The sequence below is a fragment of the Mirounga angustirostris genome, unplaced genomic scaffold (assembly GCF_029215605.1).
Source record: "Mirounga angustirostris isolate CCGP_5_RB_7025 unplaced genomic scaffold, mMirAng1.0.hap1 SCAF_12, whole genome shotgun sequence".
NCBI classification, from domain to species: Eukaryota; Metazoa; Chordata; class Mammalia; order Carnivora; family Phocidae; genus Mirounga; species Mirounga angustirostris.
Window position 1 is genome coordinate 68787138 of NW_026991720.1, and position 17937 is coordinate 68805074.

Consider the following 17937-nt stretch of genomic DNA (forward strand, 5'->3'; position numbering starts at 1 on the left):
GAAAGCCTTTAAAGTCAATATTCATAGTGTTCCCCAAAGCCAGGATTATGACAGAAATCAACAAATCTCGAATTTCTCTTTCAAAAGATGACTTCATTAACGATATACATACCCTTTTTCACCAAAATTAGACTTCCCATTACCATACCAAGCAGAATTCTTCATTAAAAATATGAATGTAGAAGAAATGTTGGCCAGCGAGGTTCTTGGAGACTTTCTTGGGGCGGTGAAAAATGTGTGGCAGCCAGAGCGTCTGAACGCCATAAACATCACGTCGGCCCTAGACAGGGGCGGCAGAGTGCCGCTTCCCATTAATGACATGAAGGAGGGGTAAGCAGACCTTTATCTCGTTGCCTTAAATCTGTAATTTTTTTTTTTAATTTATGACATGATCTTGAATTTTTTAACTATGGTGATCTTATCAAGTTTATTATAGATGGGAGATGGCCTATTGCATTCTTTGTAATAAGAAGTAGGTGTTGTAAAGATATGGAAACACTAGCAATTTTCTATATTGACAAAGAGGTTATGTTAATGGTTCTTTATATCTGATGTCCCAGGTCCTGTGAATTCTAATTGTAGATCAGGATCAGCATCATAAATTATAGCACTAAGTCTTTTATACCTTCCCTAGAGAAGCTGATTATTTAGGGCCCTGCATTTCAAAGGAAATTGATGCCCCAGTTATCAGCTGCAGGATACTCAGACTGCTGTAACTTTATTCTAGGAAACTATTTCTTCGCCTTTAACATTCTTTCCACCATGTGTCGGTGACGGATGGCTGGAGTGGATTTGAAACCTATTCCTAAAGCCTGGCCTTGTCACTCAGAAGCTGGGTGACACTGGGCAAATGCTGCACCCCTCTGTGCCTCGATTTGCCCATTTGCTCCAAGGGGAACTTCTTTTTCCCTCAGAGTTGTTATAGTGTCTAACTGAGACAGTACGTTTGAGAGGGGTTCGTCTGTTCTCATGCCTTACAAAGTTTGACTTAGACCCTTGTAGAGTGTAAGAAATACTTTTTATGCCTGGGTACGTTGAGAGGATTGAATGTCAATGTCGAATCAAACTTTGATCTTTAATTTTTAACCTGTAGGTTGAAGCAGATCTGCCTTTTTTATTTTTTTAACCCATCCTATAAACATATGAGATATGGAATAAATCACAGTTTATATAGCATATCCCTTTCCAGTTCCTCCTTTTTCCATGTACATGGTAACATTTTTATACAGATGATATATAGAATTAACTAGAGTACCTAGATTAATAAGAATTAAATTTAAGGGCAGTGTTAAAGGATAACTCTGTTGGAAATGAATGAGGGAAGAAATCACAAATAGACATAGATGAAGTATAAGAGAGTAGGCAGGAGAGGGATAAGGGATAAGCAGTGAGCTGTGAAGTCCAACTTACAAATTTCAGAATTAAATTGTAGCTTGTATGTCACAGTAATGGATTTTGAAGTCAGTCAAGCACACGTAGAAGTGCTTTGAGAAAAAGAGTTGCTTTATCTCTTGTCTATCTGTTGGTTTTCTATATGAAACCATAATTTTAGAGCTTACATTTTTTTTTACTTAAGCATTCCAACATGAGTCTCTGTGCCACTGAGTAATTAAAATAGAACCAGGGAAAATGACGAACAGGGAATCTCCCCTGAAAACATTCTCCAAATATGAAGTCTTTTCAACAGTTTCTTAAAGTAATATGTTCCACAATGATTGTTAAAACAATGACCAAAAGATGGTTGGAGGAAGCAGCCTGAAAACCAGGCATTGGTAGAGTTTTGCCCCATTGTGCTTTCTTCTGGGCTCACTCTTCCCTACTCAGTCATGCAGGCCGCGCAAAGGCCTTTTTAGAAACAACTAAAACTGAACTACACAACTCTAGAAACCAGACTCTGACCTAAAACAGTGCTTCCCAATCATGTCTTGCCTAAGAATTGCCAGTAGCGCTTTAATAAAAATATAGATAGGGGCGCGTGGGTGGCTCAGTCGTTTAAGCGTCTGACTCTTCATTTCAGGTCAGGTCTTGATCTCAGGGTCATGAGTTCAAGCCTGCGTTGGGCTCCACACCCAGTAGTTTAAAAATATAGATAGATGATAGATGGATAGATAGATAGATAGATAGATAGGTTCCTGTCTTGTGCTTCCCCCTAGAGATTCTGAATCTTTGAGTGTAGGGCTGGGCCTGAGCATGCGACTCTAAATTAAGAACAGAATTTTGGTCCTACAAGTACTTGTTAGAGAATTCAGTCATTAGCTGATCCCCCAGCACCTGCTAGAGGGCGGCATGTGCTGTCAGATATTTGAGAGAGTCAGTCTTGTGGCATTTATTTGGACCCTGTTGTCTCAGATCCCTTCCCAACTTGAAATGCTTTCCATGAGTTTTAATTTAATGTTAAGCTGTAACCTTTACAAAGTATTCATATGATAAGTCTTTTAAAATAGCATTTCTATAAATTGTACCCAATGCCAACCCTACTGCCCCGATGTCCCTTATATGAGCACCAATGAAACAAGATCGTACTTGAAGATAATTCCAGAAGAAAAAAATTGTCCCTGGGGATGATTTTGCATATTTCCTTCAGTTGTTATCTAATGCCATGGTAACAAAAATAATTTTTTACCCTGTTGCCTTAAACCTAGAAACAAAATCCTGTGCTTGGCTAACTCATCTCTTGTGCTGTCCTTTCTTTTTGTTGATGTATATCATAATACTTAATTTATCTAGTAAACTTTTTGCTTCCATAATTTCTTTTGAAAATAATGTGGGCTATAAATCCCTTTCTAAAATGGAATATTGAAGAAAATATAAAAAACTAGGGTCAGACATAGCAAAGGAATTCCATCCCTTTCTTTTCTAAGGTTTTATTTACAAATGTTGTCATACACTTCCATCATATTAATTGAGCGCCTGACCAAAGTGTTCTGCTTAATACTCAGTAGCAAAAGTCTCGGTCTCTGATAAAAAACAAGTAAAACCTCCATGATATTATTTCCTATTACTCATGGCGGCCACAATCTACTAAATGAAGATTTTTCCAGACTTGATCTATGTAGTCAGATACATAGCAGATGAATAAGAGACTCTCAGGAGTAGACCGTCAGAGTAAATCCCCTGGCCTTCCACAGCCCAAAGCACCATTAGATGTCGATCATCAAGAAGGTACTCTGCAGCATCCCAGCTCTTCTTCCCTCCTGATGTACATTTGTTCACCTGTTTAGACTCACTGACAGCTTTCAGACTTGTCCTAAATCTAACAGAAAACAATTATAAAGATTTATTTCAAAGTCAATAAGCTCCTGCAAAGGAAGGCTGAGCCTCCTGGAAAGATTTTCTTTCCCTTGCCAGACCCATAACCCCGGGCAACTGTGCTCCCTCCGGGCATGGTCTCTGTGCTGCTTTTGCTCCTGTTACTGTGCCAGAGGCTAAGGACTTGTGGATGCATTTAGCCTGGGAGAAAGCTGGTGGAAAGGGGAGCAGGTTCATATTTCATTCTAGGCATGGCATAGCTGCCAACCCAGGGTGAGTGATGTGGTGTAAATGGCGGCTCTGAAGGGAATGATGGGGTGTGAGGATTAAAGAATATACTCACTTTTCATAAGAGATTGTCAAACCCACCACTATTTCCTCTGGTTACCAAAGCACGTGGATCTAGCCTCAATCAGCAAAGGGAATCCTAGTTTATTCGTTAGACGGTCTCACAAAGTGCTCCCTCTAATTAATTGTTTGCTTTCTGCCCTAGAAAGGCCTCAGTGAGAAATTACACTTGAGGAAGAGACTGTAAGTCAGTGGCCACCAAGTACTGCTCTGATGGAAGGTCATGATCCTGGGCTAGTCCGTAGTGCTCTGCTGAATTTGTCCCCATGTTTGATTTATAAGATTGTCCTTTATTCTTAAGTTAACGTGCCTCCTGCACTTTTGGTGCAAATATTCTTTTATGGAATGGTGGTGATATATGATAGGAACTTCTAAAAAGAGCCTTTAATAATGTAAAAATTGAAAGCCCATATAAATCCATTTTTTAAAAGTATAAAACCAATACATGAAATCAGTGTGACTATATGTCTCAAATCTATTCTATGTTCTACACATAGATTCACTTATTAACTATTTTTATTGGGGAATACTATATTAATCTTTGTGGTATAGTGATTAAAAAAAAAAAATCTATGCTCACAATCTATTAGGGACCAGGCAGGTAATCAGATAATTAAAGAACAGTGTTGTACATACCCCTGTTGGCCTCAAGAGGTCACAGAGAGTGTTCCTCCTTCACTTCTGGTCCATGCCTGGAAAGGGTTCATAGAGGAGGTGAAGATCTGAGTTTCAACTGTGCGTACAAATTAACCTGCTCAAAAAATAACGAAGAGAGATTCTAGATAGAGGGGTCAGTTTGGGCAAAAGCCCTGAGGTAGGTGCAAGCCTGATGGATTTGGAAACCTATTTCATGTGGATTCGGGGGACAGGGATCCAGAAGTGATTGTTACCAAGGAGGCAAACACCAGACCAGGTAAGGCCCCAGATACCAGAAAAAATTGTTTGGATTTTATCCTGAAGCATTAGGGACATTTGCAGAAAATAGCACATGGTTGAAAGAGTAGACTGAACCCAAATGCCTCCTTTCTGTAAGCAGGACGATCTTTCCCCATCACATGCACACAAAACGAGAAGGGTCTGACCCTTGTAAGCCAGTTCCCCTCTTCGGATAATGTATTCCTTCTCCAATGAAAAGGAGCAAGCAAGTAGTAGAACTAGGGTCTGGAAGTGTCCTTTCTTTTCTTTTTTATTCTGCATTAGATCTTTTATTTAGTTTAACTATTCTTTATTTTTCATCTTACTTTTTGACCAATTGATTGCAGATATGCAGAGAACAAAGAAGTGGTGTGGGGGACAGAGGACAGGAATCATAGTGCATTTTCTTTTAAGAGCTCAAGAGTTCCCAGGCAACATGTAACATGTGGACGTATTCTTCCCTAAACTGTCTTTTTATCTCCTATCTCCACAAAATAATCAAACACATTCATTGCTTGGACAATTAGGTCAAATATGCAATCATTGGATCCATTTACCTAGCAGAAGTCTGGCTAAAAAAAGCAGAGTTTCAACTTAATTTTTTTTTTTTTTTACCTGTTATTTGATTTTCAACGTTGTATGTGTAAAAGCCACAATGAATATGTTCTACCTCAGGGGAAGTTGAGTTCTTCAAACTGGAAGAAAAGACTCTTTCATAATGAACAAATTCTGCCTGTGTAGATCAATTCTTAAGAGTTTGAGACATCAGGGAGCCTGGGTGGCTCAGTCGTTAAGCGTCTGCCTTCGGCTCAGGTCATGATCCCGGGGTCCTGGGATCGAGCCCCACATCTGGCTCCCTGTTCAGCGGGAAGCCTGCTTCTCCCTCTCCCACTCCCCCTGCTTGTGTTCCCTTTCTTGCTGTGTCTTTCTCTGTCAAATAAATAAAATCTTAAAAAAAAGAAAAGTTTGAGGCATCGTGTTTTGTTAACATTGCTTGAGAGCCTCGTACTTGGCACCACGTTCCCATCTGTTTACACCTTTGAAAGTTTGAAAACATGTGGCTGAGGTCATAAAGATAAGGATCATTCTTGTTTCACTTTATAAAAAATTTCAGTTTTTTCATGTCAAAAAGCTAGCTGAAAGGAAAACAGATTATGAAAAATGTAATTTTAGCATGTATCGCATAGAGTTATTATTCACAGCCTCATACAAAATTATTTTTTAAAAGCCAACATGTTGAAACTTACTGGCTCTACAAAAGAAACAATAAATACATTTTTTTGACCTGCAAAGCAAATCTAATATCTCCTTCTCTCGAGCATGACATTTGTAGTCTGTTTGCATTTTATATATTAACTTACTGATTGTCCCAGTATTCTTGAGATATAATTGACATATGGCATTGTACAAGTTTAAGTTGTACAACAGAATGATTTGATGTATGTGTATATTGCAAAACGATTACCATCATAAGTTTGGTTAACATCCACACCTCACGTAGTTACAACTTTTTTTTTTCTTGTGACGAGAACTCTTAAGATCTATTCTCTTAGCAACTTTTGAATATACAGTGGCTCGTGTTTTAAAACTGGTATAATGCTTTTTATTCATTCACTTATTCTGCAAATAGGCTCCCTGAGGACAGTGAGAAAGACTGGGTTCAAGGAACACTGTTAAGGGGCTGTTGCTTCATGCCCTGTGGAAAGTGATGGTGATCAGAACTAGGGTGTAGGGAAGATGGAACAAATTGGACAGGTGCATGTGAGAGTTCTTTTGGGGTAAATGTCAGAGACTGATGATGGATTGAATATATGGAAAGAAGGACAGGAGTCAAAGATGATGGTGCTTGAGCATCTGGCCATGCCAATCACCGGGAGATAAGAAGATGGAAAAGGAGGAACAGGTGAAGGTGGGGTGGGGTGACGATGAGCTCAGTTAGGAACATATTAAGTTTGTGAAGCCTATGGATCATCCAAGGAGAGATGAAAGTAATTTGGCAGTATGTGTCAACTGTCATAAAAATGTTTCTACTTCTAGGCATCTCTTTTAAGATAGTAACATTAAAGAATATGCACAGAGATAGTCTTTGCAATATTATTTATAACATCAAAAAAATTGGAAGCAACTTACATGTCCAACTCTGAAGTAATTGTTGAATAAATCATGTGCACTTACAAAATTATATTGCCATAAATCTATAATTACAAAGACTGTACAATATGGTAAATGCTTATGACGCATTAAGGGAAAAAGCAGGGTACAAAATTGTATTTTAGAGATTATTGCAATTAGGTTAAAATATATGTATTTGAAAAACATTTTGCAAGGTACATTGGAAAATAAAAATAGTTATCTTGGTAATATAAATTAATTCTGTTTTTGTATCCCAGGTTTTATGTAATGTTTTTATATTGCTTTTATAATTTAAGGAAAAAAATAAAGCATTTCAAAGCACCAAAAACTCTATGCCCATTTATGTTATCTTGAAGTGAATTAATTTAAAATCTTACTAATTGTAAATGCAAATCAATGTCATGTTAAAGCAAGTTAACAGTTGTAAAAAATATTCATTTTATTTCTGTATTTATAAGTATATGTCACAATTATTAAGGAGATATATGGTCTTGGTAGGCAGTCAATAGGGAATAGAAATTGACTTTATGTGAAGCTTACAAGTAAGAACTTGTTTTAAATGGAATATATTTATATTCACTGATCATCTAAATACTTTACCAATGGTTTCTCATACACACTTTTGTTCTGAATTTTTTATTTTCATCTTTAGCTTTAGCCCATTATATACTATTTATCTCCCAAAGGCACCATAGTTTTTGAAAAAAATCTTCCTTCAAATGAATCTTAAGTCCAAATATAAATTTGACATAAAGAACAACCAAATGAGTTTGTGTAATCAAACTCTGGGATACAGTTGTCAACTCAGGGTGTGAGTTCACACTTACATTGACATAGCTTTGAATTTTTGTGATGCACTTTCACTTAATTTCATTTTTAAAAATAACAGCTTTATTGGGATGTAATTCATATACTGTACAATTCACCTATTTAAAGTATGTAACTCAATGGATTTTAGCTTATTTTACAGAGTTGTGCTGTCCTTATCACCATCAATTTTAGATATTTTCATCATCCTAACACCTTCATCCCATACCCATTAGCAGCCACTTGCCACCACCACCCCCCCTCCCCCCCCAGCCCTAGGCAACCACTATTTACTTGTTATCCTTATAAACTTGCCTACTGTGGACATTTCATATGAATGGAATCATGCACTAAATGGTCTTTTGTGACTGGCTTCTTTCACTCATCCACAGTATTGTTTTCAGGGTTCATCCATATTGTAGCATGTATCAGTACTTCATTTCTTTTTATGGTTGAGTAATATTCGATTGTATGGATATTCTACCGTTTATTCATTCATCAGTGAGCATTTGGATTGTATCCATTTTCTGACTGCTATGAATAATGTTGCTGTGAACATTCATGTACAAGTCTTTGTATAGACATCTGTTTTCATTTCTCTTAAGGTATATACTTAGGAGTGAAATTGCTGATTCATATGGTAACTCTGTAGTCAACCTTTTGAGGAACTTCCAGACTGCTTTCCAAAGCAGAGGCACAGTTTTACATTGCCACCAGCAGAGTAGAAGAGTTCCAATTTCTCCACATCCTCTCCAGCACTTCTTATTATCTGTGTTTTCTATTATAGCCATCCTAGTGGATGTGAAACAGTGGTGGTTGTTTTTTTAAGATTTTATTTATTTAGGGATGCCTGGGTGGCTCAGTCGGTTAAGTGTCTGCCTTCAGCTCAGATCATGATGCCAGGATCCTGGGATCGAGCCCGACATCGGGCTCCTTGCTCAGCAGGGAGCCTGCTTCTCCCTCTGCCTGCCGCTCCCCCTGCTTGTGCTCACTCTCGCTCTCGCTCTCTCTGACAAATAAATAAAATCTTAAAAAAAATTTTTATTTATTTATTTGAGCGAGAGAGAGAGCATGAGAGGGGAGAGGGTCAGAGGGAGAAGCAGACTCCCCACTGAGCAGGGAGCTCGATGTGGGACTCGATCCCAGGACTCCGGGATCATGACCTGAGCCGAAGGCAGACACTTAACCAACTGAGCCACCCAGGCGCCCCTGAAACAGTGGTTTTGATTGTGATTTTGATTCCTCTTTTGCTGAGGGCTAAGGGTGTTGGACATCTTTCCATGCACTTATTGGACCTTTGTATACTTCTTTGGAGAAACGTCTATTCAGAGCCTTTGCCATTTTTAAATTGGATTATTTGTTTTTTTGTTTTGCATTGTAAGAGTCCCTTATATATTGTAGATACAATTCCCTTATTAGATATATGATTTGCAGATATTTTCTCTCATTCATGGGTTGCCTTTTCACTGTCTTGATGGTGACCTTTGGACCACACTCTTTTCAATTTTGATAAAGTCCAACTCATCTAGTTTTTCTGTTATTGCTGGAGCTTTTGGTGTCATAGCTGAGAAACCACTGCCTACTGCCAAGTCATGGAAATGTATACCTTTTTTTCCTCAGAGTTTAATAGTTTTAGCTCTTACATTTAAGTCACTGATCTATTTTGAGTTACTTTTCTTATATGCTATGGGGTAGGGGCCCGACTTTATTCTTTTGCCTGCAGATACCCTGGTGTGCCAGTACCATTTATTGTAAAGGCTGTTCTTTCCTCCATTGCATTATCTTGGCATTTGTGACAAAAATCAATTTACTAAATGTAGGAGGTTATTACTGGACTTCGAATTTTATTTCATTGATCTACATGTCTGTCCTTATGCTGGATTACTATTGCTGACTGTTTTGATTACTATTGCTTTGTAGTAAGTTTTAATCAGTAGTTGTGAGTCTTCCAACTTTGCTTTTCTTTTTCAAGAATTTTCTGTGGTTATTTTAGGTTCCTTGAATTTCTGTATAAATTTTAGGATCAGCTTGTCAGTTTCTGCAAAGAAGACAGCTGGAATTTTGATGGGTTTATTTCATTTTATAAGTAGCTGTAGCATTGTCAATTAGGAAAAGAAATAATTATTTAGAGTAATTTCCCGGTTTTCTCTCTTCTTTTGAAAGACCCATGAGATTCCCTTTTCTCGAGCTGCTTCAAGATTATTTCAATGCTATTATCACTAACTTTTTTTGTATGAAACTCTTACTGACTAATTAAGTAGAGTTCTTTCTCCCTGATTACTAAGATACACACCAAGAAAAATTTTGCTTGCCTAATTTGTGCTTATCAAATAATAGTTTTTCTCTTGGATTAACTTCTTGGGGAAAAAAAGTGAGAGACCTTGTGGTAGGAGACCTAACAGTAGGGGTCTGTGCAGTAGAAAAGCTGACAGAACTCTTGGGTAAAATAGCTAAGTGCCTAAAGCTCTAGAGATGTAATTTCACCATCTTATTAAAATGAAATCAAGTGAGATTTATTACCTACAATTATTTATTGGCTTAGTGATAGTGTTATTTCTAAATAATTTACTTTAAGAGTAATTTTTAAAGGTAAGTAATCTACCAAACATAGTAATCACAATATGACAGACACACATTACTTTGAATTAAAATAAATAGGATGAAAAAAATTTTTTTTTTTAGACATTAACCTAGAATCAAGAGAGTGTCTGGAACACCAAAGCACTCAGTAAATATTGGTTGAATAAAGGAAAGAATGGAAGGCGGCTCCTACGTGAATATCACTGCTTTTAAAGCCCAGGCCCCTACCTTAGGGATGATTCTAGATAATCCCTCAATTCAAAAGGATAAATCCTGCTTTCAGGGTAGATTGTTTTTCAGTGTTTCCAATTTTCTCAAAGGATAACCTGAGAGTTTCACATTTTTGCAGCGTTTACGTCATGGTTGGTGCTGATGTACCGTTTTCTTCTTGTTTACGAGAAGTTGAAAATCCACAGAATCAGTTGAGATGCAGTCAAGAAATGGAGCCTGTGATAACATGTGATAAAAAATTTCGTACTCAGTTTTACATTGACTGGTGCAAAATCTCGTTGGTGAGTTTTTATTTTACTTTGTTTTTGCAAATGTAATCGGAAGTGATGTGGCTGGAGATAAAATTTGACTAAAACCTGAAGTGCTTTTAGGTACAAATCCTGGGTTTACTCTGTTAACGCAATTGACTTCCCTTGACTTTAAGAATTTGGCAATCTTGTTGACAGTGCATCCATTTAGGAAAGAGTATCTCCACTTTTGTTCTCAGTCTACCCTTGATTAGTTGTTGGGGCTGCATTAGCTTGGCAGGTGGTCCAAACGACCCCCCTGGATATCCAGGTGGCTGCTAAGCCAGGATAGATTACAGAGTCAGGGTGACACGTGAAGAAAGTCTCAAATATGCTGCCATTACCCACCTTGGAAGGAGAGACTGGGGTACAGTAATACATCTGAAAGTAAAGCAATATTGTGCTACAAGTTGGTGTCCTAAAAATCCAAATTGTAGGGCAAATTTGAGGAATAAGAAAAAATTCCAAGTGAGCAAAATTAGAATCTTACCCACAGCCCCATAAATACTAAATATCTCTTTCTAAATTACTTTTATTTAGGATGCTAAAAAACTTAAGAAAATGTAGGTAAGGTTTCATATACACTTGATATATATCTATAATATTTCATATAAAATTTATATTATTTTTTGATCTTGCTTTCTGGAAGATTGGTAAGTTGTTTTACTTCTTTAGTGACCTTTAGATTTAACTTCTGTCAACTCTTGATGATTGGTGGTGAGTGAATTAGATCTAAGTTTAAAGTTGACATTTGAACAAAGTTATTGACACATAAACACAACTGTCACTTCATGTCTTAGAGAACCAACTGCAGGCAACTGTCCCAGATCTCCCAGGACAGGAGAACACAGTATTCACGTCGTAGCACTTAGCACTGGTGGCCCTTGGCCCTAGACTCCTCTTTTCATGTGACTGTTTGTCTTAGGAAAATAATTTTCTTTGTCTTCTTAAATTGAGTAAAATTATTGAGCCGCTGTGGTTTACGTGTACTATAGATAAGTGTTGACTTTGCAAAGCTTAATATTTCTGTCATGGTGCTGATCATACAAGGATGCCAAAGACTAACTGCAGTCCTAACTTGAGTAGGTACCTGTAACCGGAGTCAGCACACAGCCGGCCCTAACAATGCCATTTAACTTGTGTTTGTGCTGTGAATTGTTTATGTTTAGGAATACTACCGAATTTCTGAAGTTTTAAAAATGACTTATGCTTTGAAGCGTTTAGTTTCTATGGTTAGGCTTTATAAATGAAAAAATTGGGATTTTCCTTTCTTATCTTACCTGTATTTATTTATGTGTCACATCTTACCACAGAAGATATCAGGAGGCTTAAATGAAATAGTCAAGCAATACACATAATAAATAAAATAGAGAAGAAATGGAAGATTGGGACCTGAACTTCATTTAAAAAATAAGCCTAAGGTCAAGTTTGAAAACAAGCTTCCTACGTCCAGGATTAAGAGAGGAAATTCATCAGTTACTTAGTTCTCCTTCTTAAAGGAGATAGAGCATCAATTCCTTGGCAGAAAATAAAGGTTTCACTAGCACTGTATTCTTGACAAAAGTCTTCAAATGGGTTTGTTTGTTTGGTTTGGTTTTTTTTTTTTTTGAGAGGATACTGAGAAATGCCACAAATCATTCTCTCCAACATATTTTGGGGGGAGGGTGTTCAGGGGGCAAACGTAGGGACAAATTTCACATGGCTATTTTTACGGTGCCCTTCAATAAAAATCGCAACATAATTAAATGCAACTCCGTGAAAACAGTTCAATGAATGTGGAGGTAAATTAATACAGTGCCAATGTGCATTTTTTGATTCTGGAATAGAATTTAGTAAAACTATAGTATTGGATGAGTTCCATGTTCCTTAGGCTGTCTTTCCTCCAAATCACTTCTGTCAGCTGGACAGCAGAAAGATCAAGGTTGTAATCATTTAGAAATTGTCTCTCATTTTATTTTTCTTTTCTCTTTCGCTAACGTTAGAGACCACACTGGCATACCTGGTTGTCCACCAGTTCATGGTTTGTTAGCATCTGCCCTAGAAGTTTGTCCCTAGGAAACAAGAAATGTACATGGTAGTGTGAAGGGCTTCTGCTTCAAAAGAAGGAAACTAGGACGAACAACCACATACACACATACACTTATTACATATGCATGCATGTACATATGTCTGTATGCTGTGGAAAGGGCATAGAATGTTGGCCAACATCAGCCCTCTAATCTGTTACTTTTGTTCATTACCTCTTCCTAACTCCCATAAACAGTGGCATGTTCAAGATGATAACGTAATTGGAAAAGATGGCTTTTTAGAAATGTGTCAAAGAAAGTTTTGATATGTCTAGGTCTTCAGCTCTCGTGATGTTTGCAGCTATTAATTTTGATGTGTAATTGTCTTCTTTTATATCAGGTCGATAAAACAAAGCAAGTGTCCACCTATCAGGAAGTGATGCGAGGAGAGGGGATCTTACCTGATGGTGGAGAGTACAAACCCCCTTCTGATTCTTTGAAAAGCAGAGACTATTACACGGATTTCCTAATTACACTGGCTGTGCCCTCGGCAGTTGCACTGGTCCTTTTTCTAATACTTGCTTATATCATGTGCTGCCGACGGGAAGGAGTGTGAGTACTTTAAAACACTAACAAAAAATTAACGAGCCTCCTCGGATAACAACATATCAGATTCCATTAAAAGCCAGGTTTCATTGGGTTCATAAAACACTTTATAAATTAAGTGACATTGTGTTCAAGTCAACCTACAGTACTTTATTCCTTTAAAATGAGTTAAAATAGTTTTGACTCTAGGAAATCAAATTAGGGGATATAATTACTTTATCCAACAATTGTTAAGGCTAGATGTAAATTCGTGCTGGCAAAACAGTCCCAAGAACAACTGAGCCTAGCTCTTTGGGTTATATAAGCCATTTTGTGTTGGGCGCCTGGGTGGCTCAGTTGGTTAAGCGACTGCCTTCGGCTCAGGTCATGATCCTGGAGTCCCGGGATCGAGTCCCACATCAGGCTCCCTGCTCAGCAGGGAGTCTGCTTCTCCCTCTGACCCTCCCCCCCCTCATGTGCTCTCTCTCTCTCTCTCAAATAAATAAATAAAATCTTTAAAAAAAAAAAATAAGCCATTTTGTGCAGAGCCTGTGGAATCTATTGACATGGTAATTGCACTTTAAGTAAATGAATTGTCTTAGTTTGATCGGAAGTGATGGTCAGAATTCTTCTTGCAATTGTTCTGTCAAACGGGTGACCTAATCTAAGTGTTTAAAAGATATGTATGTGTACATATAAACCTAGGAGTAAATTAATGAAAACAAGAGTATAATTTGAGTAATGAGTATTCACTTCGTGAACAGTTAGCACTTTCAGGACATCTGTGTCAATTAAAATAATCTCCCAAGATTATCTGGAAGTCAGGGCAACAAAGCAAAGGATAAAAAATTAATAAAGCAGCAAGTAACAAATTCTTCCATTTTTTACATGTAGCCTGATTTCATTATGTCGTAGAATTTATTTCTAAGAGCTTGATTCTTAATATCCATTTTTTTTTCATTTTTCTGTGTGTTTCTCATCAGTATTCCATCTCTGTATGTGTACTCATCCAAGTCATGTCATAAACCTGGTGGCAAATGCTGCCTGGTTGCGTTTAATAGTAACAATGTCAGCATTTCCACATCATGCAAGATCCCATGAGCATATAGTCTTAATGTTCCAAATATCAATGCTATTATTTAATTCATAAATTTTGTTTTGTTTCTAGGGAAAAGAGAAACATGCAAACACCAGAGTAAGTGTCTTCTTTCCTGTTATTTTCTTTATCATGTTTTTTCACTTCTCAGTTGCTCGTCATGCTCCATACATGTGTGTCATGCTTTGATTTTGTCATTCATCATCTTTCATAGTTTATTTCATAACTGTGAAAGCTGCTTTTTAAATAGAGATATTTAGGAGGGGTAGAGACTAAAAATAAAAAGGGTTTGAAAACTAAGATTACATAGATAAAAATTAAACCTAAAATTTCAGATTCAGAATATTAACTTGCCATTTATATGATGTGATTTCCCAATCTGCATTTCCATAAACCAGAGAACAGATGAAAAGAACTTTCATACACGTTTTCCTGAATCTACAGTAATAACCTACCATAAAATGAAACTTCTGTGAGTATTTATAAATGCCCCATCAGAAGCACCAATATAAAAGCTATGGTAGTTTAATCTTAATCGTAGAATTAAATAGCATACTAGTTTGTTACTTAGGGCTATAATATTAACACAATGCTTTATAGCTTAGTTTCATGCAAGACACGTTTACTTAAAAATTGGTTTACAATGTTCAGTTTTGCCGTGTTAAAAGCATGTGAACTGTATCTCCTTCAGAGATAATTTGTAGAATACCCAAGGTGCAATAATGTCTTATTTTAAAAAGAAAAAAAATTCATAACTTTTTCAAATTTGATGGCCCATCAGGCTAATACTTGATTTTAAATATGTGTGTGTTTTATTTCTTTTCGATCTAGCATCCAGCTGGTCCATCATAGTGCCATTCAGAAATCGACCAAAGAACTTCGTGACATGTCCAAGAATAGAGAGATAGCATGGCCCCTGTCTACGCTTCCCGTGTTTCACCCTGTAACTGGGGAGATTATACCTCCTCTGCACACGGACAGTTACGGGAGCACGAATATGCCACTGATGCAGATGCAGCAGTAAGTACCCGTGTGCTCCCACCATCATTAATATGCATGAATACATCCACTTAATTTTCATAAAGACCAGAACTTTTCACTATTGGCTTCTGTTTGTTTGTGTACAACTCTAAGAGAAAATACCAAAAGGACATTGATAGTGTAGATCCCCAACCCCATGGTGCTGACCCAAATATAAAGGATTACTTTCAGGAAAGGCTTTTTTTTTCCCACTAATTGAAACCAGATGACATTCACCTTAATATTTCAGAAATCGACACTGTTAGTAAACTAACGTGTGTGCTCAAAGATGAGTTAATTGTGAAAAGAAATGCATATCCTGGGGTGCCTGGGTGGCTCAGTCGGTTAAGCGACTGCCTTCGGCTCAGGTCATGATCCTGGAGTCCCGGGATCGAGTCCCGCATCGGGCTCCCTGCTCAGCGGGGAGTCTGCTTCTCCCTCTGACCCTCCCCCCTCTCATGTGCTCTCTCTCTCTCAAATAAATAAATGAAATCTTTAAAAAAAAAAAAGAAAGAAAAAAGAAATGCATATCCTAAAGCATAACAAATTGATGATTTTTTAGAGTTATTATTAGAATTATTGGGTTCTGTTAACCTATTTTTTGATGTTATTACCACACCTCTATTTGATCTAATTTTTTTGTGCCTCAGGATAGAAGGTTTTTTTGTTATTTCTTGTGATCTGCTTGTATATCAAAATGAGTAGTTCCAATTTTGACTGTAAGTACAATTTATTAGTGCCAACCTTTGTAGTGCTGGAAGGACTATGATCAGAAAGCCTGGAAAAAGCCTTTGTAAGGGTACCTGTGGGAGGCAAGGGATTGAGGAAATTGCCTAGTTGCTCTTTGAGAACCCACATTATATGCCTAGAAGCTCAATTTCAATATAAGGGAATTGTAGGTAAAATTGCCACTTATTTTTAAGAACATGGCTCTTTTTTTCCCACCAATTTTAACCATATGTTGAGATGGGTTAAATTCAGTTTCCCAAGGAAATCACAGGTTGGCTTTTGAGATCCTCTTCTTCTTCACTTTACTTTTGTGAATATGATGGATATAGAGAAAAATCTACCTCTCCCCACCACATAAACCTTAGGGTATGATATACAGGTAACCTCTTACTGATTAAAGATTTCTCTGGGAACCATCCTGGATGCAAACATTTTCCCATTGCAAATGCTTACTTTGTAACCATGCAAAATGTATGTGGTGATTTGGAGATTAAGCAGTAATTAATATGAGTAGTATAGATAGTCAGACTCAATAAATTTGTCCAAAATACTTCAGAAATCTAAAAGTATTGTATTTTCCTAAACTCATCTAACATTATGTACTTACTGTTGAATAGGCTAAGGTGTGTGTTTATGTGTGCATGTATGTGTAAGTAATTGATTGAAGTCTGATTGACAGTGGAGAAAATTGCATACATTTAACATTTTGAGTTTTAGAAACATTGATATTCGATCAGAGATGTGAGTATTAAAGTCTCACAAAATTTAGTTGTACTGAATGGAAGGGATAGATTTCTATGTTCTCTGATGGTTAGTGGGTCATCCTAAAAACCCACTTCACCAGGATTAGATACTGATGAAAAAAATTAGTACAATTTCAAGAATATTATAATAGCTCACAACTTAGCAATCTCTCCTGCTTTTTTTTTTTAGACGAAAATATGAACAGTCTTTTCATTCATTTCCAAATGGAAAGAATTTTAAAATTCTTTTAGGCTACCATTCTGTATTTTCTTTACCCAAGAGTTTACTGGTAAATGTGGGTATATATTCCTCAAATGTTGATATATATTCTCAAAACCGAAATGGTCAAATACATTTGAGAAACAGTTTTTTTGTTTGTTTGTTTGTCTTAAAACTACAAGGGCTCTCAGAGGCCTTGAGTGTTGATATGCTTCATGAATCCATGGAAAAAGGCCAGAAGAGGTAACTCTTCAATGAACACAGTCTGGGAAATGCTTCTATTGACAAACAACAATGCTATCAAATTTTGGAATAGAGAAATAATTGTTATAATGAGTAGGGGAACTTAAATGTTTGTAAATCAGTAAAACTCTGTTGCTAGTGAAGTTTAAGGGAAAGAAAAAGGCTGTGTCATTTAGATATGCTTTCTAGCCATATATGTTGAGAATGAGAAGAGCTCCTTAAAAATTATTTTGATTTTCTGTGGACAGGATTTTGCAATGTTTCTGCTTACATACAAACACAACAACATTTTCTATCTAGTTTACAACCAAATACATCTTCCTGGTCCTTCCATAACCCCATCAACTGTCATTATGTTGATGAGATCTCTCTATTTGCAAATGCAATAGGTTATTCTATTGAACTTGTGACAATTTGACCATATATGTATTTTTAAGTCCAGAAAACCTTCACATTATTCAGATTTCTGCTAATGGAAAAACTCCATTAACTAGCACTTCTATATAAATAGGGTAGATAGATAATTGATGATGTGCACAATGATTATTCTGAGGCACTGCGAGATCATCAAGTACGTCTGACTCATCAGAGGGAAATTAAATTACATTCGGTGTAGTTTCAGTGTTGAGTGTATATTTCTTTTATTCTTGGAAATGGATAATATGTGCACTGTCTCTATGGTAACTCCCTATAAGCCAGAATATGTGATTAACCTCATTTTCCAACCATGCCAGATAATAGGGAA

General features: G+C 36.9%; 1 protein-coding gene across 5 annotated transcripts in view; it reads left to right on the top strand.

Moving 5' to 3' along the window:
- Positions 1-17937, top strand: part of SGCE (sarcoglycan epsilon) — a 67889-nt gene that overhangs the window by 39455 nt on the left and 10497 nt on the right. For 3 of the 5 annotated variants that reach the window (XM_045864682.2, XM_045864683.3, XM_064575257.1), the window contains 5 exons: positions 132-330; positions 10382-10544; positions 12957-13168; positions 14310-14336; positions 15069-15257. In XM_045864682.2, coding sequence (XP_045720638.1) covers positions 132-330; positions 10382-10544; positions 12957-13168; positions 14310-14336; positions 15069-15257 — 790 coding nt within the window. The remainder of the gene's footprint in view (positions 1-131; positions 331-10381; positions 10545-12956; positions 13169-14309; positions 14337-15068; positions 15258-17937) is intronic. The other 2 variants (XM_054505290.2, XM_064575256.1) reach the window with 1 other exon arrangement.